The 27,755-nt window shown below is 40.6% G+C and overlaps 2 protein-coding genes across 2 annotated transcripts; one reads left to right on the top strand and one right to left on the bottom strand.

The window, feature by feature from the left end:
* Nucleotides 1–2,010: 2,010 nt before the first annotated feature.
* Nucleotides 2,011–11,998, bottom strand: WDR77 (WD repeat domain 77). The gene is made up of 10 exons (XM_065907007.1): nucleotides 11,704–11,998; nucleotides 11,268–11,453; nucleotides 8,645–8,786; nucleotides 8,306–8,355; nucleotides 5,906–5,976; nucleotides 5,717–5,771; nucleotides 5,178–5,249; nucleotides 4,500–4,608; nucleotides 3,888–3,956; nucleotides 2,011–3,329 (listed from the first exon to the last, which is right to left on the bottom strand). Exons 1-10 carry the CDS (start codon nucleotides 11,816–11,818, stop codon nucleotides 3,170–3,172), a joined length of 1,029 nt encoding a protein of 342 aa, XP_065763079.1. The 5' UTR covers nucleotides 11,819–11,998; the 3' UTR covers nucleotides 2,011–3,169.
* Nucleotides 11,999–12,066: 68 nt separating this feature from the next.
* Nucleotides 12,067–26,299, top strand: ATP5PB (ATP synthase peripheral stalk-membrane subunit b). The gene is made up of 7 exons (XM_065907008.1): nucleotides 12,067–12,213; nucleotides 12,491–12,527; nucleotides 17,614–17,759; nucleotides 19,830–19,993; nucleotides 20,624–20,749; nucleotides 24,160–24,339; nucleotides 25,876–26,299. Exons 1-7 carry the CDS (start codon nucleotides 12,174–12,176, stop codon nucleotides 25,951–25,953), a joined length of 771 nt encoding a protein of 256 aa, XP_065763080.1. The 5' UTR covers nucleotides 12,067–12,173; the 3' UTR covers nucleotides 25,954–26,299.
* The last annotated feature ends 1,456 nt before the right edge of the window (nucleotides 26,300–27,755 follow it).

Here is a 27,755-nt window from a genome sequence, read left to right as displayed (position 1 = left end):
CTTTATTACTGACCTTTCAAATTTTGATGATCTATTATATACTGAAGCAGCAGAACATCATTTACAAGACAAGCAGAGTTTTCAGAATACATTGAGGACTACAGTAAACCTTACTCTAGATGATAGATTTTAGGATCAGCAATTGTACCTTAAATGCCTCTGTAACTTAAAATGAGTTAACATTTCCTGTCCTTATCTCTGCACCTCCTCTACTCTCTGGATATTATGAGTCCTATAACCACATAATGAAGATGAAAAACTCTGCAGCTATCTATTTGTGATAGAGAACTCAGTAAAGAAACGTTGGGGTTCAAAACTGGTCCGCTTACTCTTCCAAAATCAAGCTATGCAGACTGCTGATGCTCATCAGAAATTTTACTCACCTCAAAAATCAGATTAGAGCTTCCTTACCCTTTTGGGGAACAAAATCAGTTCCCTGCACAAGTGATTCTAAAGTTCAGTGTGACCCAGATGTTGGCAGTAAGAAACTTACTATAAACAGCAATTTGATGTGAATTCTTTCAGCTTTTCACCTATGTTGGCTCTCCTTAGATACCCTAAAACTTCCCTAGACTGCATACAAATACTTGGTGTATATCTTACTGAAAGAAATGCCTACGTAAGAGTTTGGAATGAGCTTTTCTTTTTCTTTCCCTATTCTTTTAGTTTGTAGATACAAGTCAAGCAACCGTGGAAATACTAATATTACTTATGTTGTTGTCCAAATGCCACAAATCTGCCTTTTAAAAACTCAGAGCCCATTTTTAGGTCTAGATGTGGCAAGGAAGTTTTAAAGCCCTCTGTAACTGAGTGAGTGAAAAGTAACTATATACATCTTCCCACTCTCACTCTCCCAATTTTGTGCCCTACCACACTGCCCAGAGGACATGTGGCTGGAAGCCCAGTCTGGGTTTGGATGATTCTGCTGCCTCAGTAAGACTGTGAATCAGCAGGTAATGCCTACAGAGCTAATAACTAAAGGCCAGCCTCCTACTGTCTTGTGGAGCAGGACCGATCCTGGAGAATGAACCTGATGTCTGGAGCTACCTGAAACAGTACTTGAGCCAACCTGTGTCTGTTCTGAGCACCAGAAATCAGCAGTGGTATACGGTAAGCCAGGTTAGTGGACTTCAGAGTGAGGACAATGAAAACAGGGAGACAGACTTACTGCAGGTGTTCAGACATGTGAACCAGTGAAATTAAACACAAAATAGATGCTTGTATGGTTTGAAACAAAACAAAATGAGCCCATTTCCACCTGTTAGCAAATCTGTGCTCCTGCTACTGAAGCTATTCTCAAGTAAAAGACTAGTGAATAACCTCACAGATGTGATAGTACATTTCTGATTATTCTCAGGTCACCTTCTATTTTGAACAATCTTTTTTCTCACCATAGTAGACACAATCAACCAAAACTGTGACGATCATTTCTAACATGACTTTGATTACATTTGCAAATGTCTTGGTGATGATCATGGATGGAATTACTCTCATCAGCACAGGTTTACCTGAATCCTAGGAAATTTTACATTAAGTAATGTGGTTCTTCAAACTCTAGGTTTTCTCCTTTGGTGTCATTTTAACCGCCGTGACACAATACATTCATTTCCCTGGATTATCTCTTTCACTGAGTTTTCTCTCCACTATTCGAAGTCCATGAGGAATAGGTCTATGCAAATTTAACTCCTACCTACCTCACTCTCTCTAAGAGATTACAAATTTTAAGCTTTTATCTCCAGGAAGAACTTAAAGAGTTTCTATCAACACACCCTATTACCTCTCTAAAGTCACATGGAAGAACAGTGAAGGCTTCATTCTCACCTCTCCCCAAACCCAATAGGTAGACCATCTAATAACAAAGTCCCATGTTTTTACTTGAGGGTAATTGTGAGAACAGAGCTCATGCTCAGCAAGGGTGAAATACAGCAGCTTTACTTGCAAATACTTCGCCCATAAAACTATCCCTGTTTCATGAGATTTTAGCTAAACAAAACTTGCAGAGCACAAAAGTACATAATTGATTTAATTTAGTTTCAATACAATCAGTAATTGACCCATAACTTCTAAGTGGCAGCAGCCACCAATACAGTAAACAAATATTTACCTTAAGTTTCAACTAGCTACTCTGGGGGGTTGGGGAAGCACACAAAAAAGTAACAGGCTCTAAGATAGACACCTTGATGACTCACGTAAGTGACATGTCTAACTGCACATAACACACATGCTTCAAAAGACAAGCCAACGATGAATCAAATTTTATTTCACTGACCAGTACTTCTCTCTCTGATGCTGTATTTAAACTCTTCTGAGTGCCCAAAATAGCATTCAGGTTTCCTATGTCCAGAGATAGGGACCCAGAGGCAAAAAAGATCAGGCCCCCAGCTGTTTTCAGGTGGGAAGGTGGCAAACATTCCTATGTAGGCCTATGTCAGTTTTTAACTGAAATGTTTTTAAGCTCTCCATCCTGAACCTCTTCTATGGCATCTATGACAGAAATACATCCGTCCTCATCCACACAACTCCACGGGGGTGGCGGTAGTGAGGGGACATTACACAGGTACCAGCCAAACTTCTCATTCAGCCAGAAACTGGACGTCTGGCTCAGTATAGTAACAAGGAGATGCACAAAACTGTGGTGAGTGTCCTGGCTCTTCCTCAAGGTGGGCTGGACTGGATGTAAATGGAAGTACTGCTCATGATAAAGTTGAATTAAGCTCTATAAAAAAATAAAAGTTGCTCCTATCTCTATGAGCAGCTTCCGAGAATCCAGGAATGCCCACATCCCATACCTCATCCAGACATGGCCAATTTCTAATGCACAGCTACAGTGGGAAGCATAAAAATCCCTTGCTAATTTTTAGGGCGTGGGGAGGATTGGGCTCTGGGAAAGACACGGGATGGATATTTTTCTCCCTCCCCCCACATACAAAGACTACGTATCTACACACACACTCAGACACACACATCCACGTTCAAGGGAGTTTTTCTTCCCTGACTACAGAACTCCAGGATCCAGCCTCCCCAGGCTGAGACAAAGCGCCTTTTAACTGCACACATGTGGTATACCAACATACTGCAGAAGGCTCCTGTGTGCTCTCAGAAATTGAGAGGGCAGGGGCAAAGGGCGTGGATACTCAGGGGGGGATTCACTTCTTGTCTGAAATCCAATCTACTCGGCAGCACTCTTAGGTCCAGGCTCTGGGAGAGGTTCTGTGGGCAGGATGTGGTGGATGACCTGATGGTCCCAGCCCACTGTGGTAAGAAGGCAGTGATTGAGTGGGGACCACGTAGCGTCTCTCACAAAGTCTCTGTGGGCTCGGCTTCTAAACCTACAACAGAACAAAGAAAAGTGTGGGCTTGGTAAGAGACAGAAGGAAAAAGGAGAAATGGAAAGACACCCCACTTCACCATATATATGACCTAGTCATCAGGCCAGCAGTGTAGCCACGCAAAGAAGACTCCACCATCCAATCCAGTGCCCTATTTTCATAGAAGAAATGACAGCTAGAGCAAGGGTATGATGTGAGTCAGGGTCAGACAGCATCTTGTGGCAAAAAAGGCAGTACCCTCAGATCTTGTGTCTGGGGCCTTTTATCCTATAGCAGGCTGCATTTCTACACGTGGTACTTTGTGCAAAAAGCACACAGTGCCCCTTTCTGAAAGATCACTGGAATGCCAGGCTCCGGAATCCCACCCAACACCACATTCCTCTACCAGGCACAGAGCCTGGGAGTCAGTCCCTGGAACAGGAAGACAGTCAACAGCTAGCCTGCTTCCATCACCAAGTCTCCTTGAAAGAAACAACATGCTTTTCCAAAGCGTAAAAAGACCCAGCCATCTGCTGTTCCCTCCATGACTTCTGATCACAGGGTCCATGTCACACTTACACCTCGGAAAGGCCTGAGTCCAACACAGCAAGTGAGCAGTCCTCACTGACAGAGGCCAGGAAGGGAGCACTAGGAGAGAAGGAGAAGGTTGCAAAAGGTAAGTCCATAGGTATCAGGACACAATCTGACTGGGCAGTCCCCAAACCCCACTCTAACGTGACCAGAGAAAGTAGCTTGATCCCCACTTTGGTTTAAAGCCTGACTACCACTCAAGTCTACAGTACAAGTTCCAAGGGAAGATGAGGAAAACAGAGCAAAGCTAGGGCTGACAGCCATCCTTGCAAGTAACCATCCCACCTGGTCCCTCCCTGTAGCTTCAGCAATAACCCAGAAACACAGGATTTCCAACCACATAGCCCTGGAAGCCCATAGTATCAGTCATTTGGGGTGTTGAGCAGGAACAAGACCATGTTTTAGCCATTTACAGTCAGAGACCATACAACCCAAAAAATGGACTACAGTCTTAAGAGATCTTTCACTTATTAAGGTCTTCAACTAAAACAGTGCCTGCTTTAAGGAGCCACTCAATCGGCTAATGCTAAGCCAACACAAGTATTCTCCCTCACTCTTCCCTTTCACATCTACCAGGCCCTTGATGACAAGGAGCAGTACCTGTGTGGGGAGAACGCCAGCCCAGTGACACACTGGGAGTGCACAACGGAGCTGAGGGCACAGCGTGCGCTCTTGGTGTCCACAAGCGAGATAGTCCCGTTCTCATCACCTGAAGGAAGAGGGAGTATGTCAAGGGGGTTAAGAGAATGGGCTTTGGACTCAGCCAGATCTGTATTTGAATGCTGGTTCTTCAATCTTGAAAAAGTTAACCATTCTGAGCATCCATTTCCTCTTTGGTAAAGTAGGAATAGTTAGTCATTTGAGGGTTGTGAAAATTAAAACTGTTGGATAAGATAACTGTTGTGTTAACTACAAACTACATCACAGTATACACAACCAGATCACCATGTTAGCACAACTATTCCCTACTATACAATAGGATTCCCTATGTAGCAATCCTCTGGCTTTGTGGCCCACTGACTTCTAGCCATGAATGTAAGAGCCACAGCAAACAGTGAGGAATCAAATCTACTAGGACAGAAATTATCATGTTCTTCAAAGCTAAACTAAAACTACTTTTGGATCATCCTACCTCCTCACACCCCCATTACCATAACTCACTGAGTGCTCAAGTGTGCAGATAGACTGAGCAGTCACAGCCTCGTTTACTATGGAGTGAGCTTTCTTGCTTATTCTCCCCTTCCCAGAGTCAACACACACTTGGACATGCTGCCTTACCAAAGACAAAGACTTCACTCTGCTGAGGATGCCAAGTCAGGGAGGTAGGAAGGTAGCCAGAGGCACTGCAGCCTGTGAAGGAGAGAAGAGGAGTATGGAACAAGACTCTGACCTCAGCTCTGAGAAGAAGCTTCAGTGGTGAAGTCACTCTAAATCCCAGGAGCACTTTTATTCAGTTTCCCAAGACCTGCTAAGGCAGTCCCATCCTCACTCTTGACCCTCACAACCTACATCTAGCTATCAGCCTCCTGCTCTTTCCAGACCTGAGTCACAGGCAAGTTTCAACATAAAGCATGAAGTTGACAACTCTGGCCCCTTTATTCGCCCATCCAGGAAATATAAATTACCCCCACCCTCAGGAACTAGCCCTTCCTCTTGGGACCCACTGCACAACATGAACCTCAGTGGGAAAGAAACCAATTGGATCATTCATGTCAGTGACTGGGCATCTGGTAGCTTTGCCTTTGACTCTGGCCAAAGAAAGACTCTTCCAGCTGGATTCCTAGCACCATCATCCCACCACCAGCTCTCAGACTCACCCATCTGTGATGCTGGCTTTGGACAGCGGGTATCCCACAGTAAAATTCTACTGTCCTAGAAGAAGGAATAGAAAAAGGGCTTCACAATCCAAAAACAGCTGCTGACCAGAAGTCGTCCATGCTAGACTTAGGTCTAAAGGGTTTGGGTGTGGTCAGGGGGTAGGAAGGGGGAAAGTGGCTATATCTTACCTCACCGCATGAAAGAAACACAGAATCCTTGTGGGGAGAGGCAGCAACACAGGTGACCTGCCCAGAGTGAGCTGTAGAGGAGAGAGAACAAGAAGTATGACAGAGGAGATGAAAGCAATCTTACCAAGAAGCCCAGATACTATCAAGGGGTAGGAGGGAGGGTCTGAGAACTAGCCCTAGCTAGTATTATGACGCAAATGAACAAAGACAAAACCTAAGAGAAAATGTTGATAGCATTATAAAACCTCAGTAGACTTGCAAGAAAATGAATGGCTAAAAGACATGAGTTTGAGTAAGCTCTGGGAGTTCATGATAGACAGGGAAGCCTAGCGTACGGAAGTCCATGGGGGTCACAGAGTCAGACACGACTGAGCAACTGAACTGAATGGAACTGAAAGACATGAATGATAAAGGCTGAGTCCGATCGGTGGAGGAATTTACAGCAAAGACAGCCTAGAACAGCACAAGCACACATGCCTCCAAGTAGCATACAAACACTTTCAAGGGAGTCCTGGACACTTGGAGTTTTAAGGGAATTTCTCCAATGTTTTCTCTCCATACCAAACTAAGAAGCTGCCTGTGGTCTGCCAGCACTGCAGACCTCGACTGTCATAGTCATCCTTCTCCCATGTGTAGAAGAAACACACACCTCTCCTCCACCCCTAACTTTATCGTGGTGTGATGTTCAGAGTAAAAAAACCTAAATAGTATGACAAAACCCACTGAAATGTTGTAAAGTGATTGCCCTCCAACTAATAAAATAATATTAAAAAAAAAAAAAAAAAAAAAAAAAAAAAAAAAAAACCTAAATAATAAAACAAAAGGGGGTTTTTGTAAGAGCCAAAGAACAAAAGAGCGAGCATCTGGGTAAAATTCTGTGAAGGAGGCTGAACTTTCTTGGCCATACCACAAACACAAGTATTTAGGTACTAATTTAAAAACATGTGAAAGGGTACAGTTTTTCAAAATTCTTTTAGGGCTGCAGGCTAAGAATGTTAAACTAACTTAACGTTAAATTAACTCTAAATGTTAATTACAAGCTGTGGAAACCACCTCCTCCAAAGTGATTTAACCATATTCTAAGATAGATGTGGCTCTGCCCTGAGATAGAAGGGTAGGTTCAAGCCACCTTCAATAGAATCCACGGAAAGCCAACATTATGAACAGGAACGTACTGCTCACTTGAAAGAAAGCTTTGGGGCAAGCACCATGGGGGAGGACGAAAGATGAAAAACTACGTGCTGTCTCTGCCTTTAGGGAATTTGAAATCAGTGGGGGGAATAAGAATAAACACAAAGAACTGTCACAACAATGTAAATCAACTATAATTCAATTTTTTTAAATTTAAACTTAAATTAAAAAAAAAAAAAAAAAGAATGAAAAAGGCCGAAAGGGGCAAGTGATTATTTAGCATTGGCCAGAAAACATATCATATGTCTAGGAAACAAAAGGCTAGTACAGTAGACTTTGAACACTGGCATTTTAACATTATTATCTAACTATCTGAAACTCCAGGAGATGTGTGAGTTTGTGGTTTTGCTTTGCACGTATCTGAATCATACACTTTGAAGTCAGAATTGGCAGAGATATGCACTGAGGGAACCAGTTATCACCTACATCTACGTCTTTCAGTCACATATACATTAATGCTCTATACATTATCTGCATTAAGATCTGGTATCTTCATAAAGAATGACTCCCCAAACAAAGTTAACTGCTAGTGCTGTTAATGAAAAGTGAGCAAAAAGGGGAATGTTAATAGAAAATGATGGCTCTCACTCTGCAAAAACAAGATTTTATGGAGGGGAATTCTCAAAAAGTTCAAGATTCATGAGTATCAAGAGTTTATACTTGGAGAATGCCTAAGATGTACTATGACTGGGTTTAGATAGCACGATATGCTTGAAGGAGGAATGACAGTAAAAAGGCTTGAATGCCATGACATGAACCTGAGATATTAACCTGCAAGCTACAAGAAAGCAATGAAAGACCAAAGATGATGGGTCATGAGATGAAATGAGTGCCACGGTGTAGGTGAGATAAAGCCTGAATGTAAATGGGAGCATAAGAAATGAAAAGGAAGGTCACTGATCAAATGGAAAAAAATTCCAAAGAACTTGGAGACCAACTGACAGAAGGAAAAAGGAGGACTGGAAGACGACAGGGAGTTTGAGCCTCAGGTGATCAAGAAGGTGATGAGCCTATCAATTATAAAAATATAGGGAGATTAAGAGCTAGAGTCAACATTGGGACTTGACCATAGTTTTGGAAGAAAACTACCAGGCAGGAGAGCAAAGAATTGGTGTCACTGACATCCAAGGAAAATTAAAAGAGCACAAAGGAGAGAATAAAAACAAAATAGCTAAGACAGGGACTAAAAAGGAAAGAAGATGCACTCACTTCGGTATGAATTCAGAACCATCTGCTGAGCAAGGTCCCAAACCTTGATGCTAAGAAGCAAAAAGAAACAGACTTAATTTGACCTACACTATATATACAAAAACATGTATTCAAACATGTATTCTTACATTTTTGTCATCTACTGAACTTCTGGTACAGTCTACTTTTACAATGGACTGCAAAATCTCTAAGAAAACCTTATAAGAAACCTTATAGGTATGCCGTAATTAGTCACTGGGTTCTTATAATGAGCCCAAAACATTACTTAATGAGGCTAATGTGACACTAAAGACACCCAAAGAAGGCCCAGAAACAGGAAGCATGAGAGCGGGGACCCACCAGAAGTCTTTGCTACCACTGACAGCATGTGTGCCAGAGCTCAGGACACTGACTGTAGACACGATGTCATCGTGCTCATACTTGCAGAATTTGCTGACAATGAGTGTCTCATTCTCATCCAGCTCCCACAATTCAACAGCACCTGTTGGGGGTGGGGAAGACAGTAAAGGAAACAAGCTGGGGTTACACCAAGACAGCACTTCACTTCTAGGATGCTAAGTTCTCCAGAGGTAAGGATGACATCTCCACAATGATATGAAAAGCACAGAGTTTAGTATGATTAAATATTCCCAGTTATTTGGACATTAATTGTCTCACCTTTATCCTTCCATGCAATGCCTGCCAACACCTCTATTCTTTTTTTTTTTTAACATGAAAGCCTCCACTACTAAGTCTGACATTCAAAAAAACAAAGAAAGCAGAATGAAGATACATAAGAAACTGGGAAGAGACAGAAAGAGCACAGATTGGTTTCAGCATCATCTTTAAGATCAACATTATCCTTGATCTTGGGTGGATACAGAGAAAAACAGTTTCATTCATGTCCTAATTTTGTTATGAATTTTGCTAGAAATTTCTACCACTTTAGAATCTTGGAACAGGTATATCCTACCTACACAGTTATTCTCCTTTGGGACCAAAACCTTCAAGCTCCCCCAAGCACAGAGTATGTTGCTGCTGTTGTTCAGTCTCGAAGTCACATCGAACTCTCTGTGACCCCATGGGCTACAGCACGTCAGGCTTCCCTGTCCTTCACTAACTCCTTGAGTTTGCTCAAACTCATGTCCAGTGATAAGTCAGTGATGCCATCCAACCATCTCATCCTCTGTTGTCCCCTTCTCCTCCTGCCTTCAGTTTTTCCCAGCATCAGGGTCTTTTCCAATGATTTGGCTCTTTGCATCAGATGGCCAATGTACTAGAGCTTCAGCATTAGCCCTTCCAAAGAATATTCAGGGTTGATTTCCTTTAGGATTGACTGGTTTGATCTCTCAAGAATCTTCTCCAGCACTGCAGGTCCAAAGCATTAATTCTTTGGTGCTCAGCCTGCTTTATGGTCCAACTCTCACATCCATACATAACCAAAAAAACGTAGTTTTGACTATATGGACCTTTGTGGGCAAAATGTTTTTTAATACACTGTCTAGGTTTGTCACAGCTTTTCTTCCAAGGAGCAAGCGTCTTTTAATTTCATGGCTGCAGGCACCATCCACAGTGATTTTGGAGCCCAAGAAAATATATATATATTTTTCTCATTTATTTTTATTACTTGGAGGCTAATTACTTTACAATATTGTAGTGATTTTTGCCATACATTGACATGAATCAGCCATGATTTACATGTGTTCCCCATCCCAATCCCCCCTCCTACCTCCCTCCCCATCCCATCCCTCTGGGTCTTCCCAGTGCACCAGCCCTGAGCACTTGCCTCATGCATCCAACCTGGGCTGGTGATCTGTTTCACCCTTGATAGTATACTTGTTTCAATGCTATTCTCTCAGAACATCCCACCCTCACCTTCTCCCACAGAGTCCCAAAGTCTGTTCTGTACATCTGTGTCTCTTTTTCTGTTTTGCATATAGGGTCATCATTACCATCTTTTTAAATTCCATATATATGCATTAGTATACTGTATTGGTCTTTATCTTTCTGGCTTACTTCACTCTGTATAATGGAAGCCCAAGAAAATAAAGTCTGCCACTGTTTTGTTTCCCCATCTATTTGCCATGAAGTGATGGGACTGGATGCCATGACCTTAGTTTTCTGAATGTTGAGTTTTAAGCCAGCTTTTTCACTCTCCTCTTTCACCTTCATCAAGAGGCTCTTTAGTTACTCTTCACTTTCTGCCATAAGGGTGGTGTCATCTGCATATCTGAAGTTATTGATATCTCTCCTAGCAATTTTGATTCCAGCTTGTGCTTCATCCAGCCTGGTACTTCCCATGATGTACTCTGCATATAAGTTAAACAAGCAGGGTAACAATATACAGCCTTGACATACTCCTTTCCCAATTTGGAACCTGTCCAGTTCTAATTTTCCACATCCAGTTCTAACTGTTGCTTCTTGATCTGTATACAGGTTTCTCAGCTAAAGTGATCTGGTATTCCCATCTCTTTAAGAATTTTCCACAGTTTACTGTGATCCATATAGTCAAAGGCATTAGCACAGTCAATGAAGCAGAAGTAGATGTTTCTCTGGAATTCTCAAGCTTTTTCTATGATCCAGTGGATGTTGACAATTTGATCTCTGGTTCCTCTGTCTTTTCTAAATCCAGCTTGAACGACTGAAGTTCTCGATTCACATACTGTTGAAGCCTAGCTTGGAGGATTTTGAGCATTACCTTCCCAGCATGTGAAATGAGTGCAATCGTGTGAATCTGAACATTCTTTGGCATTGCCCTTCTTTGGAACTGGAATGAAAACTGATTTTTTCCAGTCTTGTGGCCACCGCTGAGTTTTCCAAATTTGACAGCATACTGAGTGCAGCACTTTAAATGCATCATCTTTTAGGATTTGAAACAGCTCACCTGGAATCCCTCCACCGAGCATGGGGCATTAAAAATTGAGCCCAGCCCGACCTATACCCCAAGCCTCCATTCCACCTGTACAGCTAGTAAGTGACTCACCTGAATCAGAAGCCACTAGGATACCTCGGTCCCCTACCCAAGTGAGGTCAGCCACTCCAGCTTCCGTCTGGACTCCAGCAGAGCAGAAACCTTCGTTGGGGGCAGCACAAGGGTCCTTGAAAAGCCAGAGAGAGCCAGCCCAGCAGCGGCCACTCAGGCTAGAAGCCCCAAGCAGGAGCGCCCCATCTAAAGGAGATACAAGATGATCAGCATGAGGAGTGGAAGGGCTCGTTTCCCTGGTAACCGCCCAGCACCCAGCTAGCCGGATCTGGACCAGAGCCCGGGAACGCAGGGCACGGCTGGGTGAACTCAGCGAAGCGAAGCAGGGGTCAGGCTGGCAAGCGGGGAATCGAGGTGCGGGCTGGAAGGTTTATTCCCCGGAAGAGGCACTCCGGGGTGGGGTAAGGAAACTCCCAGGCCTAGGACCCAGGCTCACCAGACCGGTACCGCGCAGCCTCCAGTTGCCGCTCCATACAGGCGGGAGCATTAGGGGGAAGGTTCCACTCCCGGGCTGCCGGGGGCACTAGGGGCGTAGGTGTTTCCTTCCGCATCTCCACGGTTCCAACTTCAATCTAGACCCAAATTGGATGCCCGCCTGAGATTCAGCTCCAGGAGTCCCCACGTGGTTCCTCACTGGGCCTCCGCCCCTCTAGACAAGCTACAGCCTCCCTACATCTCGCGAGATCTGCTTCTAAGACTCCAGTCGGCTTTCCCGCCAGCACCCTCCTGCAACCGGCGCTCTGCTTCTTATCGCGAGGGGGGAGGAAAAGGACCGGAAGTTGAAAGAGACGGCACGAAGTTCTCTTCTCGCGAGATTTGTGAGCGTCCATCTTGCTTCTGTCCCTGACAGATTCTCCTGTCGGGGTCACTGTGGCGGGTAGATTGCTGTGTGGACGCTACCTGAGAATGCTGTCCCGGGTGGTACTTTCTGCCGCCGCCGCAGCAGGTGAGAGGTACACACCCTGGTCCGGAATAGCAGAGTGATTGTAAAACAAGGCGTCTGAGGTTACTTGTAGCGGGTGGGAGGAAAGGGCGTGAAGAAAAGCGCAGTGAGACTTGGGTCTGAGTGGAGAGTGAGTAGCGCCGTTCAGAAGGTGAGTGTGGGGTCTTGGGGCGTAGGAATGAGGAACGCATGGCCTTAGTGATTGAGCTCTGTGGGGCCGAGGAAGGGGCAAATCAGATTTCACTGTGACCTTGCTAACCTGCGCCTTTTATTTTTGTAGCCCCCTCTCTGAAGAACGCAGCCCTCCTCGGTCCAGGGTAAGTATGAGGGATGTAATATTTTCTTTCATCATTGCTCTATCACCTCATTTCACTTCTAGGTTAATCTGCTCTTAGCTTTAGGCCAGTAATTACCTTTATTTTGGTTGTATTGGAACACTTAACATCTAATTCACGCGTGGTCCTATAACTGCCTGGAACACTATTGTATCATCTAATAGCAGAGGTTAAGAGAAAAAGTAATGTGTTCTAACTAAACTGTTTAGAAACTGGTTTTGGTGTCTCCTAAGCCCCGCCCCTCTCCCTTGTGACCTTCAGCTAGACAGAGCTGCCGCAACCTGAATCGGGGTTACTAGATTGCACACCCAAGGACAAGTTTTGTTAAATAAAAAAGTTAAACATGTAGTTTTTAATCTGTCTCCCAGATTTCAACTTTACTGTCAGATCAGAGAAATTTTTCAGTGTTTCAGCAAATGTTTATCTTGCCCCTCCATAACCAAAGATACGGAAATGAGTATGGTTAAGTACCTACCTTCACACAGCAGAGGAGGTAGCTATAGAGTAGTTTACAATGAGGACTCCGAAGCTGAGAGTAAACCTGGCTCCTCTGCTTAACAAGCTGTGGGACCTTAATTTCTCCACCTGCAAAATAGAGATAATAGTATGTTATGGATTATGAGAATTAAGGGATATAATTCCTGGGAACTCTAAAAACAGTACTTGGTACATAATACGTGCTTAGTAAATATTAGAACCTGTTATTAATATTATTTCATAAAACATGTCAGTTTTCTTTGGAATTTCTTTTTACTTCCAGACTTCATCCTAAATCTTGCAAAATTTGGTAATGGTCCTGTGTCTCGAAAAGGTGGTTGTGGTTTATCTGTAGTTAAATAAAGTGAGGCTAATTGGTTGCTTCCAACTTCTCAAAGTAGAAAGATTCCATATAGACACATAAACAACTCTTTGTAGTATAGGTAATAAATACATATATAAGATGTGAGGAACATCCTTGATTTCTCTTTCACATTTCATATCTAATGCATTCATAAGGCTTTTCTTTCTTCTTATATCCAAACTCTGACCACTTCTCTCACTACCACTACTACTGGAGTGTGAACCACCATCATGTTCCATCTAGGCTATTTCAGTTGTCTCCTAACTAGTCTCCTTAAATCTATATTCTTCTCCATTACAGGCCATTCTCACAGGAGTCACAGGGATTATGTCATTTCCCCACCCTTCCTTTGAAAAACCCTCCAGAGCTGCCTGTCCCACTTGAAATAAACCAAACTTAAAATAACCAAGAAGGTTCAACATGAGTTGACCCCATCCTACCTCCTGATTTATCTTCTTACCTTCTGTTTTTAGCTCATTTTTCAGCCATACTGACGTTCTTGCCATTCTTTCAAAAACTGCCAAGCTTATTGTTGCCTCAGGATCTTTATACTTGTTCTTCTCTCTTTTCCCCGGTCATTAGCTCAGATGTCACCTAATCTCTCCCAAAAAAGCCTCTCTCCCCCCGACCCATTGCTCCTTAGCCCTTTCCCTCCCTAATTTACGTGGAATTTACAGCTGTCTGAAATTGTGTGTGCGCCTATACATTCACACATTCCAAACCCCCATTAGAACGTCTAAAGCTGAGACTTTGCTTATTGTTATACTGTTGGTGCCTAACAAAAGTAGAGAGTCTGTAAGTGTTTTGTTTAGTGAATCAGTGTTGGTGCACAATTGGAGAAGCATTTGTAAAGGATATACTTGAGATATTCTAAAGGCTGGTTGGTCTTGGCAGTCCTTAAATGAAAGGCATACCAAGTAGAAACAGCATGAGGCAGTCTTTTTTATTTTGAAAACTGTGCACATTAAGTCTCTTCAGTCATGTCTGACTCTGCGACCCCACGTATTGTAGCCTGCCAGGCTCTGTCCATGGGATTCTCCAGGCAAGAATACTGGAGTTGGTTGCTGTGCCCTCCTTCAGGGGATCTTCCAGACCCAGGGATCAAACCTAGGTCTCCTACATTGCAGGCAGATTCTTTACAATCTGAGCCGCCAGGGAAAGCTGTCAGTTCAGTTCAGTCGCTCATTCGTGTCCGACTCTTTGCCATGGACTGCATCACGCCAGGCCTCCCTGTCCATCACCAACTCCTGGAGTTTACTCAAACTCATGTCCCTTGAGTCGGTGATGCTATCCAACCATCTCATCCTCTTTCGTCCCCTTGTCCTCTCACCCTCAATTTTTCCCAGCATCAGGGTCTTTTCAAATGAATCAGCTCTTCGCATCAGGTGGTCTAATTATTGAAGTTTCAGCTTCAACATCAGTCCTTCCAATGAACACCCTGTACTGATCTCCTTTAGGATGGACTGGTTGGATCTCCTTGCAGTTCAAGGGACTCTCAGAGTCTTCTCCAACACCACAGTTCAAAAGCATCAATTCTTCAGTGCTCAGCTTTCTTTATAGTCCCACTCACATCCATACATGACCACTGGAAAAACCATAGCCTTGACTAGACAGACCTTTGTTGACAAAGTAATGCCTTTGCTTTTTAATATGCTGTCTGGGTTGGTCATAACTTTCCTTCCAAGGAGTGTCTCTTAATTTCATGGCTGCAGTCACCATCTGCAGTGATTTTGGAGCCCCCAAAAGTAAAGTCAGCCACTGTTTCCACTGGTTCCCCATCTATTTCCCATGAAGTGATGGGACCAGATGCCATGATCTTAGTTTTCTAAATGTTGAGCTTTAAGCCAACTTTTTCACTCTCCTCTTTGACTTTCATCAAGAGGCTCTTTAGTTCTTCTTCACTTTCTGCCATAGTGGTGGTGTCATCTGCATATCTGAGGTTATTGATATTTCTCCTGGCAATCTTGATTCCAGCTTGTGCTTCATCCAGCCCAGCATTTCTCATGATGTACTCTGCATATAAGTTAAATAATTTAACAGGGTGACAATATACAGCCTTGACGTACTTCTTTCCTGGTTTGGAAGCAGTCTGTTGTTCCATGTCCAGATCTAACTTGCTTCCTGAACTGCATACAAGTTTCTCAAGAGGCAGATCAGGTGGTCTGGTTTTCCCATCTCCTTCAAAATTTTTCACAGTTTGTGGTGATCCACATAGTCAAAGGCTTTGTCATCGTCAGTAAAGCAGAAATAGATGTTGTTCTGGTACTCTCTTGCTTTTCCGATGATCCAACGGATGTTGGCAATTTGATCCCTGGTTCCTCTGCCTTTTCTAAAACAAGGTTGAATATCTGAACATCTGGGAAAGCTGTAAGTAGTTGCATATGGCTGGAGAGTAGGAGAATGAAGGAAGAGGAGGCTATAAAACTTGACAGGTGCTGAATCATGTATACTATATTAAGTACTTTGTTTACTATGACCAGAAGAGAGCCTGTTGGAGAGTTTTAAAGTCACGTTTGTATTTTAAAAACTTTAAAAGTAACAGGGAGGGACTGGGTTGAAGGGGTATTTGAGGAGAAGCCCAGAGACCAGGTTTTGATTGTTAACTTTCTTAGGCAAGAGTAGCTGAGGGCTTGAACTGAGGCAGCCAGTTAGGGAGAGGATTTGTGTCCAACTAAAGCAAGTTCTTTTTTTAAAAAATTATTTATTTTTAAATGAAACAAAAGATGAATATGTTAATGATAAAAGGTAAAATTCACAATAAAGCACGTTCTTCAGTGCTGTGATTTAAATCAGTTCTCAACCTGGGACAGTTTTGCTCTCCGGGAGACTTCTGACAATGTCTAGAGATGTGTTTGGTTGTCAGCACTGGGTAGGAGGAGGGATGCTACTGGCACCTGATGTATAAAGGATACTTCTAACTACAGTGCACAGAGAGCTTTCCACAGCAAAGAATTGTCAGTTGTCCAAAATGTCGATAATGCTGAGATTGAGAAACCCTGATTTACCTAAGAATCTCGAGCATGACTCTAGGATTTCAAAAGTCAGTATGGTAGCTCATAATACATTGGGAAGCAACAATATTTGGAAGACAAGCAATGAACCATAATCAGTGAAATAATATAAACTCTTACATTGCAAAGAGACAAGAGAGAGAATGGGGAGGTGAGGAACAAAATAAATCATACTGATAATTTGAAAGAGACTAAACCTGACAGCAGATATGAAAAGACTGGAGGATTTTATTTCATCAGAATCTTAATAAGACACCAGTATGCTGTAACTGTTAAAATGCAATCTTAAGTTACTTCAAGACAGGAATCGTTTGCAAATTCATGTAACAGTACAGTAGTAAAAGCCCAGTAATGGCAATAGCAAGTTCTCAGTTTGTGTTTGTAGAATGAATGGATTGGTCAAGCTGTACTTAAGAGTATCATGTTCAGTTCTGTGTACTTCATTTTTTTAAACAAAACCAGATTGCTGCTTGTGATGAACAAGCAGGTTTGCGAAGGAACTGAGATGTTTGTTTAACCCAGATACTTGGGTGTTATTTTACATAAGAAATGAATAAAATTAGAACTAATCAATAGAAGTTTTAAGGATGTACGTAGCAGTTCAAAGGATGAACGTAGAGATATCCAACACTGCAAAAGCATGTTTAACTTAGTGGCTGTTTAGCACCCCGTCACAGTATTCAGAAAGGTCAAAGTTCTTGCCATCAGGGAGCTCACAACACAGTGGCCGTGTAGTAACTAACCACTTACACAAAACTTAACATATGCCTAGCACCATTCAATATACTTTACATTTTTTAACTCAGTTAATCCTCACAACAACCTTCTAAGGTCATATTCTTTATTTTACTTAGAGACACAGATTACAAAGGCATAAATTAGAATTTGAACCCAGATAGTCTGACTGCAGAGTCTATGTTCTTACATATTTTAGTGCTGGTAATAGATGTGTAAGGTGCTAGACAGATGATCTATGAGATTTCACAGAGGAGCTCTAGTATTGGGTAGAAGATTACATAAAGCTTTAAGTAAGTTGTTTCCCCTTGTCACAGCTAATTATCAGAGCCTGGCCTTCCTGTTCTTGGTTTGTTCTCTCTCCATTAGGACAGTGGGAAACTACCTTAATCCTCATCCCTATTCATTCTTTCTACAATAGTTCATATGTTGTGTTCTCTTTAAAGAATGGACTTTAAATGTGTATAATTCCTACCTGTAGGGCATTACAGGCAGTGAGGATCTTGCACACAGGGCAGCCAAGTCTTGCCCCTGTACCACCTCTTCCTGAACATGGCGGAAAAGTTCGTTTTGGGCTGATCCCTGAGGAGTTCTTCCAGTTCCTTTATCCTAAAACTGGTGTAACAGGTGAGCATTTGCCCAGTGTTTGATAGTATGTTTGGATGCTCTGGTTTATGTTAATCTCAAATTTTAGTGGCTTCTTATCGTTTCCACATACTCCAAGAAAAAAAAGTCAGCTGCTTTCAAAAGTTAAGTGTGGAAGTGATTCAGTGTAACAATTGATTTGATTGCTTTAACTTGTCTTTAGAGTAATTTTGTTGGGGATTTTAGCTTGATTTTGTAGCATTGACTCTGTTGATACACCAAATTTATTGAATGCCTGCCCTATCCTAGGCACTGTTCTAGGCATACAGTGGTGAACTAAAGTGCCTACCATCATGGAACATATTTTCTTTTGTAGGATAGACAATAAAGAAATGAGTAACTGGGGAATTTTTTGGCACTTCGGTGGTTAGAACTTGGGCTTTCACAGCAGGGGCCCAGGTTCCATCCCTCCTTGGGGAACTAAGATCCCTCAAGCCATATAGAGTGCCCCCCCCCCCAAAAAAAAAGAATAACCATAAAATGCACTTTCAGGTAGTGATGGAAAGAACTATGGATAAACATAAAGCCAGGTAAGGCAATAGAGGCTATGTATTGTATGTATAATTGTGTGTGTGATTATGAAAAAAAATACTGGACCGGACTTAACAGTTTTTTCCTTTTAAAAAGGCCTAAACTGTCCTGAACTCTTTCATTTTTGTAATGCGATATGCTTTCACTTTATTTAATCTGTATAACAGTTCAATGAAGACATTTTTATTACCCAGAAGAACTAGAGGACAACTTGCTGAGGTTTATTCTCTCTTTAGTGACTGAGTAGTACTTAAAACATGGGTCCTCCAGTTAAGTTTAGTGTACTTTTTATTACACACACTGCTTGTCTTGCTGTATCCAAATATAGCTATGACTGTGAAACAGTGGAAATCAAAGATTTTTTTTTTAATCTCTCCAAGGAATTACGTAAAATAGCTTTTCCATAACTGAAATTGTGAGAAACATCAAATCTCCATAGATGATAAAAATGCTACATGTGATAGGCCTTTTTTTTTTTTTTTAATAAATTCACATTTAAAATATATATATTGAAGGCAGTTTTTTTTTTTTTTTTTACGTGAACTGTTTAAACTTTGTATGGGAAACTGGGTAAAACACATTTGAGAATGTAACCCTTTTATTCTCATAGTATATCCTAACATTCTTTGGTACTTGTATTGCTTAGAAACACTGTAAACTGCTTCCCCCCAAAGACCTGTCTTAAATCCTACCTAGCATCTTGTGAGGCACAGAGGAAAATCCTCAAGAAAAGTACATGATGGTTTGTATCCTTTCAGAATTCATGACCTGGTTAAAGAAAAAGATGGCCATATTAGAAACATTATAATAAGGTGATGCAGGAAGTGAAAGTCCTGTTACTTAGTTCTTTTACTTACATGCTGCTTTATAGTTATATCTGTTTTGTTTTGTTTGCTTATTTCCAGTGTCAGGTTCACATTGAGTAAATAGGCAAGAGTGGATAAATGTTATTCTGACCAATGTCCCCCACTTAATAGATAGTATATTTTGCTACACAAATTATTCTCAAAGTAACTTAACATTTTTATAAACTACTTCCTATTTGTTAAGCAGTTATGCTAGACACTATATACATTGTTTTTTAGTTACATCAATCCTATGAAGAAGGTACTATTCCCATTTTACAGTTCAGGAAACTAAGCTCAGAGATCATCTGTATTGTCCAGTGTTGCTAAACTGCAAAGTCAGATTTCCATAAGTCCAGATTGTTGTCCTTTCAATTGTACCTTACTGGTTCTCATGTAGGCTTTGATCTTTGAATCTGATGATTTAAAATCATTATTAACTTTGCTTAACTGGATGCATGTATGTGTATGGCCGATTCCCTTCTCTGTTCACTTGAAACTATTACAGTGTTGTTAATTGGCTATTCCCCAATACAAAATAAAAAGTTTTAAAAAAGAATAAAATAGGGAGGAAGAAAAACCTTTGCCTTCAACTTATTAAATGCAGAAGTATCTCTCTCTCTTACCCTTTTAGACATAGCATGTCTATCATAAAATAACTTTTTCTTCCTTTTAGGACCCTATGTGCTTGGAACCGGGCTTATCTTATATTTACTCTCCAAAGAAATATATGTGATAACTCCAGAGACCTTTTCTGCCATATCAACAATAGGGTTCCTTGTCTACGTGGTTAAAAAATATGGTGCCTCTGTGGGGGAATTTGCTGATAAACTCAATGAGGTAAGAACCATAAATCTTATTTCCCATTTTAGACAGTACTAAAAGCATCAAAGGAGAAGGCAGTGGCACCCCACTCCAGTACTCTTGCCTGGGAAATCCCATGGACGGAGCAGCCTGGTAAGCTACAGTCCATGGGGTTGCTACGAGTCGGACACGACTGAGCAACTTCACTTTCACTCTTCACTTTCATGCACTGGAGAAGGAAATGGCAACCCACTCCAGTATTCTTGCCTGGAGAATCCCAGGGACGGGAGCCTGGTGGGCTGCCGTCTATGGGGTCGCACAGAGTCGGACACGACTGACGTGACTTAGCAGCAGCAGCAGAAGCATCAAAGCCATCAAGTGACAGGAACAACGCATATAAAAATGAATCTGTTTATAATGATTTCAGTTATAAATGGTGGTTACTCATTTGAGATAAATTTTTTAAAACTACCAGATTTTCTCCAGCTTTTCCATAGTTTTGTTCATTCAGCAAGATACTGCATAGCTACTGTGAGCAACTCTTGTTAAGAATTTGTGCAGTTCTCCTTATGTGTGGGTGTTTTCACAAGTGAAGAAGTATAAAATAAATCTTTTTATTACCCTTGATACTTTAATTGATCTTTGTTGTAAATATCATAATTGCAGCAAAAAATTGCCCAACTGGAAGAGGTGAAACAGGCGTCCATCAAACAAATCCAGGATGCTATTGATATGGAGAAGTCACAGCAGGCACTGGTTCAAAAACGCCACTACCTTTTTGATGTCCAAAGGGTAGGTTTCAAAACTTTCACAAACGAGTGAAATTACTGATGTGTTTATACTTAAAACAAAAATTTACAATCTTATGAAGGTTGTATAGTTTGCGCATATTTTACTTGGAAAAAAGAATGGGTGGGGATAGGCTGTTAAAGCTATTTAGACATCTAAGACCCCTCAAGTGGATAATTAGAGTTATTACTCTAAAACTGGAGAGAATAAAAAGTAGAACACATTTTAAATCCACACAGAAAGCTGATTTAAAAATGACATTCACTGTAAAATACAGTAGGTGAAATACATGCCATGCATTTCAAACATGCATGTTATAAGATAGTCTTAAAACAGAACAGGATCCCTAAAGACACTTAGCACATTATGTTTGAAATCCTCAGAAATCTCTTCATGCGTAGGCTAGAGCTGGAGAATTCTTCCTGCCTCATAAATAATACGTCACACAAAACATGGCTTTTGAAGATGTAACTTTTTGTAAGAATCAAATGATAGTGATTAAAATTTTTATTTATTTATGAAATATTTAATAGGTATATTTTAAGTGTGGACACTGGTCAAGGCAAGGTGCTAGGATTACAGCAGAGAACTCCAAGTCTGCTTTCTTGATGCCTACTTTCTAGCCAAGGGTTGTGAGAAGGAAAGGAAAAAAAAATTAAGCAGAAATGAATGTCAACTTGTGTGAAATACCTGTAGAATAATGAACTTATGTTAAAGGAAAAGAAATTTTAGAAGGAGGGAGTTGACTGTTTTGTTCAGCAGTTTAGAAAGGCTTCTGATGTGATATTTGAACTTGATATCTGAGGAAATATTGCAGACAGAGGGAAGAACAATCACAAGGGCCCTAACCCTGGAAGCTTGCTTGGTATAGACAAGGGAAAGTAAGAAGGCCAACATAGCTGAAGTAGAATGAGTGAGGAGGAAGGTAAGAGGAAGCAAGGCAGAGAGTGCCCAAGGACTGGATCAGATGAAGTCTCATAGCCTTTTATGAGAACTTTGACTTGTACTCAGAATGAGAGAAAGTCATTGAATCTTTTAGGCAGAGGAGTGATATGATCTCACTAGTGTTTTGAAGAGTCACTCTGATGGCTTTGTTGTAAATAGCCTTCAGTCTTACATGTGTTGGTTTGAAATGCCTGTGAGTTAGCCAAGTAAGAGATACAAGAGTCTGGAATCACTGGGGAGAATTTGGACATCATGAGCTTACAAGTGGCACTTAACAGCTGTAAGACCGGAACAAGAAGGAAAATAACTGGTGAAAACAAGGATTAATTTGTAGCTGCCCTACTTAATGATCAAGTAATAAAGGGCCTACGAATTTGGCATCGGATTTAGTAATATGAAGGTTGGAGACCTTGGTAAGGGCTGTTTTAGTGAAGTGGTTGGAGTAAATTAAAGGAAAAAAGTGGAAGAGGAGGATTGGAGTTTGGGTATAAATCACTGTCAAAATTGTGAAGGAGTTAGAATATTGTTGGGCAAAGAAATTAGTAGCTCAGAGGAGAGGATTTAGTAATCAAGAGATTTTTTAAAAGATAGAAAGTATAATTACATGTTAGGATCTGATAGAAATTAGTAGAGAGAAAATTTGATGAAAGAAAGGGGTATGCTTAGGGAGGAATTTGCTAGGGCAGTGTCCTTCAGTAGGGCTAGAGGGCTTGGAGTACACAGGTGGAAGGATTGGCTTCAAGAGCATCAACAGTTCCATAGTTAAAGGAAGGCAAAGTATGTGAGTATGGGTTCAGGCAGATTGGCTAATATGGGTTCAGGCAGATTGGCTAATATAGTGGTACAAGTTTGTGAAACTCTTTGTTTCCTTTTTCTCAGTGAAATAGGAAGTTAGGTCATTTGCTGAAAAGGAAAGTAGTCAAGGCAGTGTTTGAGATTTGAGGAGAAGATAGGGCCTACTTGAGCTTAATATCTCAAACCTTTATACTTAACAGGGAGATGTGTAAGGATTCTCATTACAGACTAGAAGATGACAATACCTCTGTCACTTTATTGATTATTATTCTGGAGGCAGTAGCTGATATTAGAGAAGAAATAAGAAGTATAAAAACTAGAAACCTTAAAACAAGAAAAAGACAACATGAAAAACAATACAATACCTTTGGAAAGATGAGATGTTTCCAATAAGACAACAAAATCCAGAAACTTGGGTAGTGACGGCTGTTAACTAGACTCATTCTGGTGATCATTTCCCAATATATACAAAGACCAAATCATTGTGTTTGTCTACCTGAAATTAATATTGTATTTCAGTTATACTTCAATTTTCAAAAATCCAGAAAACTGTAGGAGGAAAAATTGTTAAGTTAATCTCATTTTAAAAAATTTAAGTTTTACATGTAGAAATTACCATAAACCACAGTTAGAGATAAAAAGACACTTGCATTCCATGTGATCCAAAAGGGTAGTTACCTTAGGATAGACCAACATTCCAATAGAAAACTAGGCATAGGACATGAACACTTTATAAAGATATAAGTAAATGTAAATGACTTCTAAGTATATAAGTTTTCTCCTTATATAAAGTCAATTAAAATTGATAATTTTTTTCTGCTTATCAGAATAGCAGAAAGTAAAAGGTTTTATAAACACTGTTGGTCATGCTATTTGTGTTGCTGGTGAAAGAATGGAGCAGTACAACTTCTCTGTAGAATTTAACAATGTTAATCACAATCTAAAATGGATCTTTAAGAGCTGGGCTTCGTAGCCTGACCCCTCGTATTCAGGCCTTGGCTTCATAATTCAGTGACCCTGTAACCTTGGACAGATTTCTTGGTTTCTGCCTCAATTTTCCTCACTGTAAAATGAATATAGTAACTATCCTGTGGTGTGATTTTAAGATTTAATTGAATTGACACACAGTGTTTAGAAGATAGTAGATACTCAACAGATGTTAGCTATTTTTTGTCCCAGCAGATATTCAGACATAACTGCAAAGATGTAAACTGCAATATGTAGTCAAAAGAATTATAAGCAATCTAATGTTAATAGACCTTAGTTAAATAAATTATGAGTTGTGAGACACAAAAATAGTAGAATCCAATGTAAGTTTTAAAATTGAGATGAGTCTATATGTCATAACCAGTAAAAGTGATGTTTATGTGTGTACATATACATATGTTTTGTTTATTAATTTTTTCTGGGAGAAAATACAAGAAATATAGGAAGATGATAGCCTATGAGGGGGCTGGAGAGGGCTTATTTTTTACAGTAAATACTTTTAAATATATTTTTGCTATATGCTGTTAGTTTTTTTTTAACCAGATGCATGTATTACCTATTCATATTAAACAAATGAATTTTGCATAAAATACAGTTAAGTGGTAGCTGTTTTAAGAGGCAGAATCCTCAGAATGGAAGTAATCCTTTGTGCAAGCAATTTTCATCACTTCTTAATTTTGCTTCAGAATAACATTGCTATGGCGTTGGAGGTTACTTACCGGGAACGACTGCATAGAGTATACAGGGAGGTAAAGAATCGCCTGGACTACCACATCTCTGTGCAGAATATGATGCGTCAGAAGGAACAAGAGCACATGATAAACTGGGTGGAGAAGCGTGTGGTGCAGAGCATCTCTGCACAGCAGGTACATGATGTTTCAAAGCTTCTGTAGTTGTATTGATAACTGATGGTATAGGGATAGCTGGCAGGGAGTCTTTAGCCTAGCAGTATTGGGATAGCCCTGGTTCATTTTTCTGGTTAGTGGTAACCTAGAAAGGACTGCACAACTGCCATGGTAGGTTTCCTCCTTCCTCAGAGCTTGGTTACCAAAAGGACTCTCACTCACAGTGGAAAGATCACTGAGAACACTCGTTGTGGCTGACTTAGGTTCAGGTCCCATCATCTGGGAAATATTAACCAACATAAACTTCTCTGTAAAACAAAAACTGGACAAGTCTATTTCTGAGCCTCTTCCATTTTCTAATTCTGTGATATCTATTCCATTTCCTCTCCTCAGCTGCTAAATTCGTTGATCTTGAACAGAAATGTTTTCTATTTTATCTGTTTGTTTATTTTTATTTACTTGTTTATCACTTGATTTCTTCTTTCCCAAATAAAGAGTATACTTAGGCATTTCTGGTCACTTTCAGCATAACCATGCAGTGCTGGAGAAAAACAGGATCTATCGATATTTAATGAATTGGGTTTTTAAATTATACTCTTATATAAAAGTGATACACTTATTTAAGAAATTTGGAAAGTACAAAAGAGACAAAAATTATTTTTATTCTTTCTTAACATTGTTTATTACTAATGTTTGTTAGGTTGGTCCTGTTCAAGCAAGTATTAGCTGTAAAATATAACATCAGTGGCACATGGTTACAGGATTATCTAGCTTCAACCTCTAGACAGGTTTCACCTATAAAAGCTTTGAGCCAGGAGACGTTAACTATTCCCTGGTTTTGCTTTATTAAATAATTATCTCCTATGTAAGGCTAGAATCAAGATTGCAGGGAGAAATATCAATAACTTCAGATACGCAGATGACACCACCCTTAAGGCAGAAAACAAAGAGGAACTAAAGAGCCTCTTGATGAAAGTGAAAAAGGAGAGTGAAAAAGTTGGTTTAAAACTCAACATTCAGAAAAAAGACTCTTGCTCCTTGGAAGAAAAGCTATGACCAACCTAGACAGCATATTAAAAAGCAGAGACATTACTTTGCCAACAAAGGTCCATATAGTGAAAGCTATTGTTTTTTCAGTAGTCATGTATAGACGTGAGAGTTGGACTATAAAGAAAGCTGAGTGCTGAAGAATTGATGCTTTTGAACTGTGATGTTGGAGAATCCAACTCTTGAGAGTCCCTTGAACTGCAAAGAGACCAAACCAGTCAATCCTAAAGGAAATCAGTCCTGATTGTTCCTTGTAAGGACTGACACTGAAGCTCCAATACTTTGGCCACCTGATGCAAAGAACTGACTCATTAGAAAAGACCCTGATGCTGGGAAAGATTGAAGGCAGGAGGTGAAGGGGACAACAGAGGATGATCTTTAAGCCAGTAATCCATCTTGAGATTCTATAGTAACCTTAGTGTCTTATAGGAGGTGTCTTTTAGAATTACAGTGTTTATACCCTTCTGTGATTAGACAAGGTCTAACCAACTTTCTCTTTCCTTATCACAGGAGAAGGAGACAATCGCCAAGTGCATTGCAGATCTAAAGCTGCTCGCAAAGAAGGCTCAAGCTCAGCCAGTTCTATAAACACATCTATCCCCATTAAGACAGCTAGAAACAGTTAACTGACTAAATGGAAACTAGTCAATGTGACAAAATCTTTCTATATTGCTATCTACTGAAGTTACAGTTTACCTTTACTATAAATGAAAAGTTTTGAGTCTGATATAATGAGAGAATTAAAACAATCTGTTGGCCAGTAAGATCTTTCTCTAATCCATCTTGCTGTACATTTTGAGTTATCCTGTGATCACTTTTAAATAAGCGGTTTCTTTGAATAAAATTTGGTACCTGGCTAAAAATTGTCAAAGTTATAGTTAAAATTTGTAATTAGTTCAGCCATCTTAACAGTAAAATGACAGTTGAAACAAAAGTTTTTCAAGATGCATAATTTTCTGAAATATTATTTCAACATTTATTGGTAAAAAATTAAAGATGTCACCGAACTGATAATCTTAACTTATTATTAGTGGTAAGCTATTTCTTGCTGCTAGGTTATGTGGAATTTAAAGCTTTTCGGTGTTCTTAAAATGGCTAAAGGAAATCATATATCATTGACATTATTTTCACTTTAATAATATGTCTGCAGAAAATACTGTGGACTCAATGTGTCATAAAATTACTCTCAAGAATCCATAAATAGAAAATTCTGCCTTTCCATAGGTTTGTCTGCATTTAATTCTCATACTTTTAGAAGGATTTACTTGTGAACAAATGGATAAAATAATCATTTAGGTCAATATTGATGGCTAATGTATTCATCTTCTATAGAAATCAGATTGACATCATTATTAAGATGTTGCTTAAAGGACAGTTTTCTTGGGTCAGTAGATGTTCCAAATTATTCATTAAACGAAGAATTGCTGTGCTAGGCACAATTGTACAATGGTCACACAGAGATAAAAAGTTCCTACCACAAGGGGTTAATCTGCTGGAAAGGCAGCATATATGATACAATACAGATTTTAGTACAAGGTGTTTTAAGAGTACCGTTTTAGGTGGTCTAAATAGCTTCATCATTTCTCTTGTGTATAACTGTATCAGTCAGTCTTCAGTCAGAAGCACAGCTACTAGGATATGTGTTTATGTGTAAGAGATTTGACTTTATGCTCTTGCGGGAGCTGGTTAAGCAGTCTCTGTAAGCTCTTAATCTTTGTTTCTGATGAAGGAGCTTGACGTGCATGGAGCAGGCATTTAAGAAGGGAAGATAGATTTGAAGTGGGAGAGGGTAGGAACAAGTGGAAATTACAAGCACAGATTGAAACCCTTGTCAGTTTTTATTACCTCTGATCTTCATGGTATGATTGTCCTACAAAACCCGAGGCCCTTCCTAATATTCCTGGTTCAAAGGTTAGAGAAGCTTAAGGATGACCCAAGGAGAGAAGTTGGGAAGTTACAGCCCTGCTAATACTTGTGAATCAACAGATCAGCAGCAACATGGATAAGCCATAAAGTAGTTCCTACCTGGCACCTGCAAAGGCAGCCAGGCGTGAGGCTGTCAGCCCTCAAGCCAATCACTTCAGACAAAACAGCTCCCCCTCGGACTCCTCATAAGACCACTGGATCCGAGCAGAGACTGACAGCGTGCCCCATAGTTTCCAGAACCAGGGAGTGACATCTGTATTCACACAGCACTGCAACATGCTGTGGGTCAGCAACACGATGTTCTGCCACCTGGACATTACTGTAGCAGCCAGCTACAGAGCACTTGCTGCTCCTTTTGGACAAGAATGTGCTATAGGAGTTTGTTTACCTACGTGCAAGGACTAGGGTGTCAGAACCCAAAGTGAAGCCAGTCAGGAGTGAGACAGAGGTAGTAAGCTGAGGAG

The sequence above is a fragment of the Muntiacus reevesi genome, chromosome 1, assembly GCF_963930625.1.
Source record: "Muntiacus reevesi chromosome 1, mMunRee1.1, whole genome shotgun sequence".
NCBI classification, from domain to species: domain Eukaryota; kingdom Metazoa; phylum Chordata; class Mammalia; order Artiodactyla; family Cervidae; genus Muntiacus; species Muntiacus reevesi.
The sequence above is the reverse complement of the archived record's forward strand: the minus strand, read 5'-3'. Positions and strand labels throughout refer to the sequence as shown.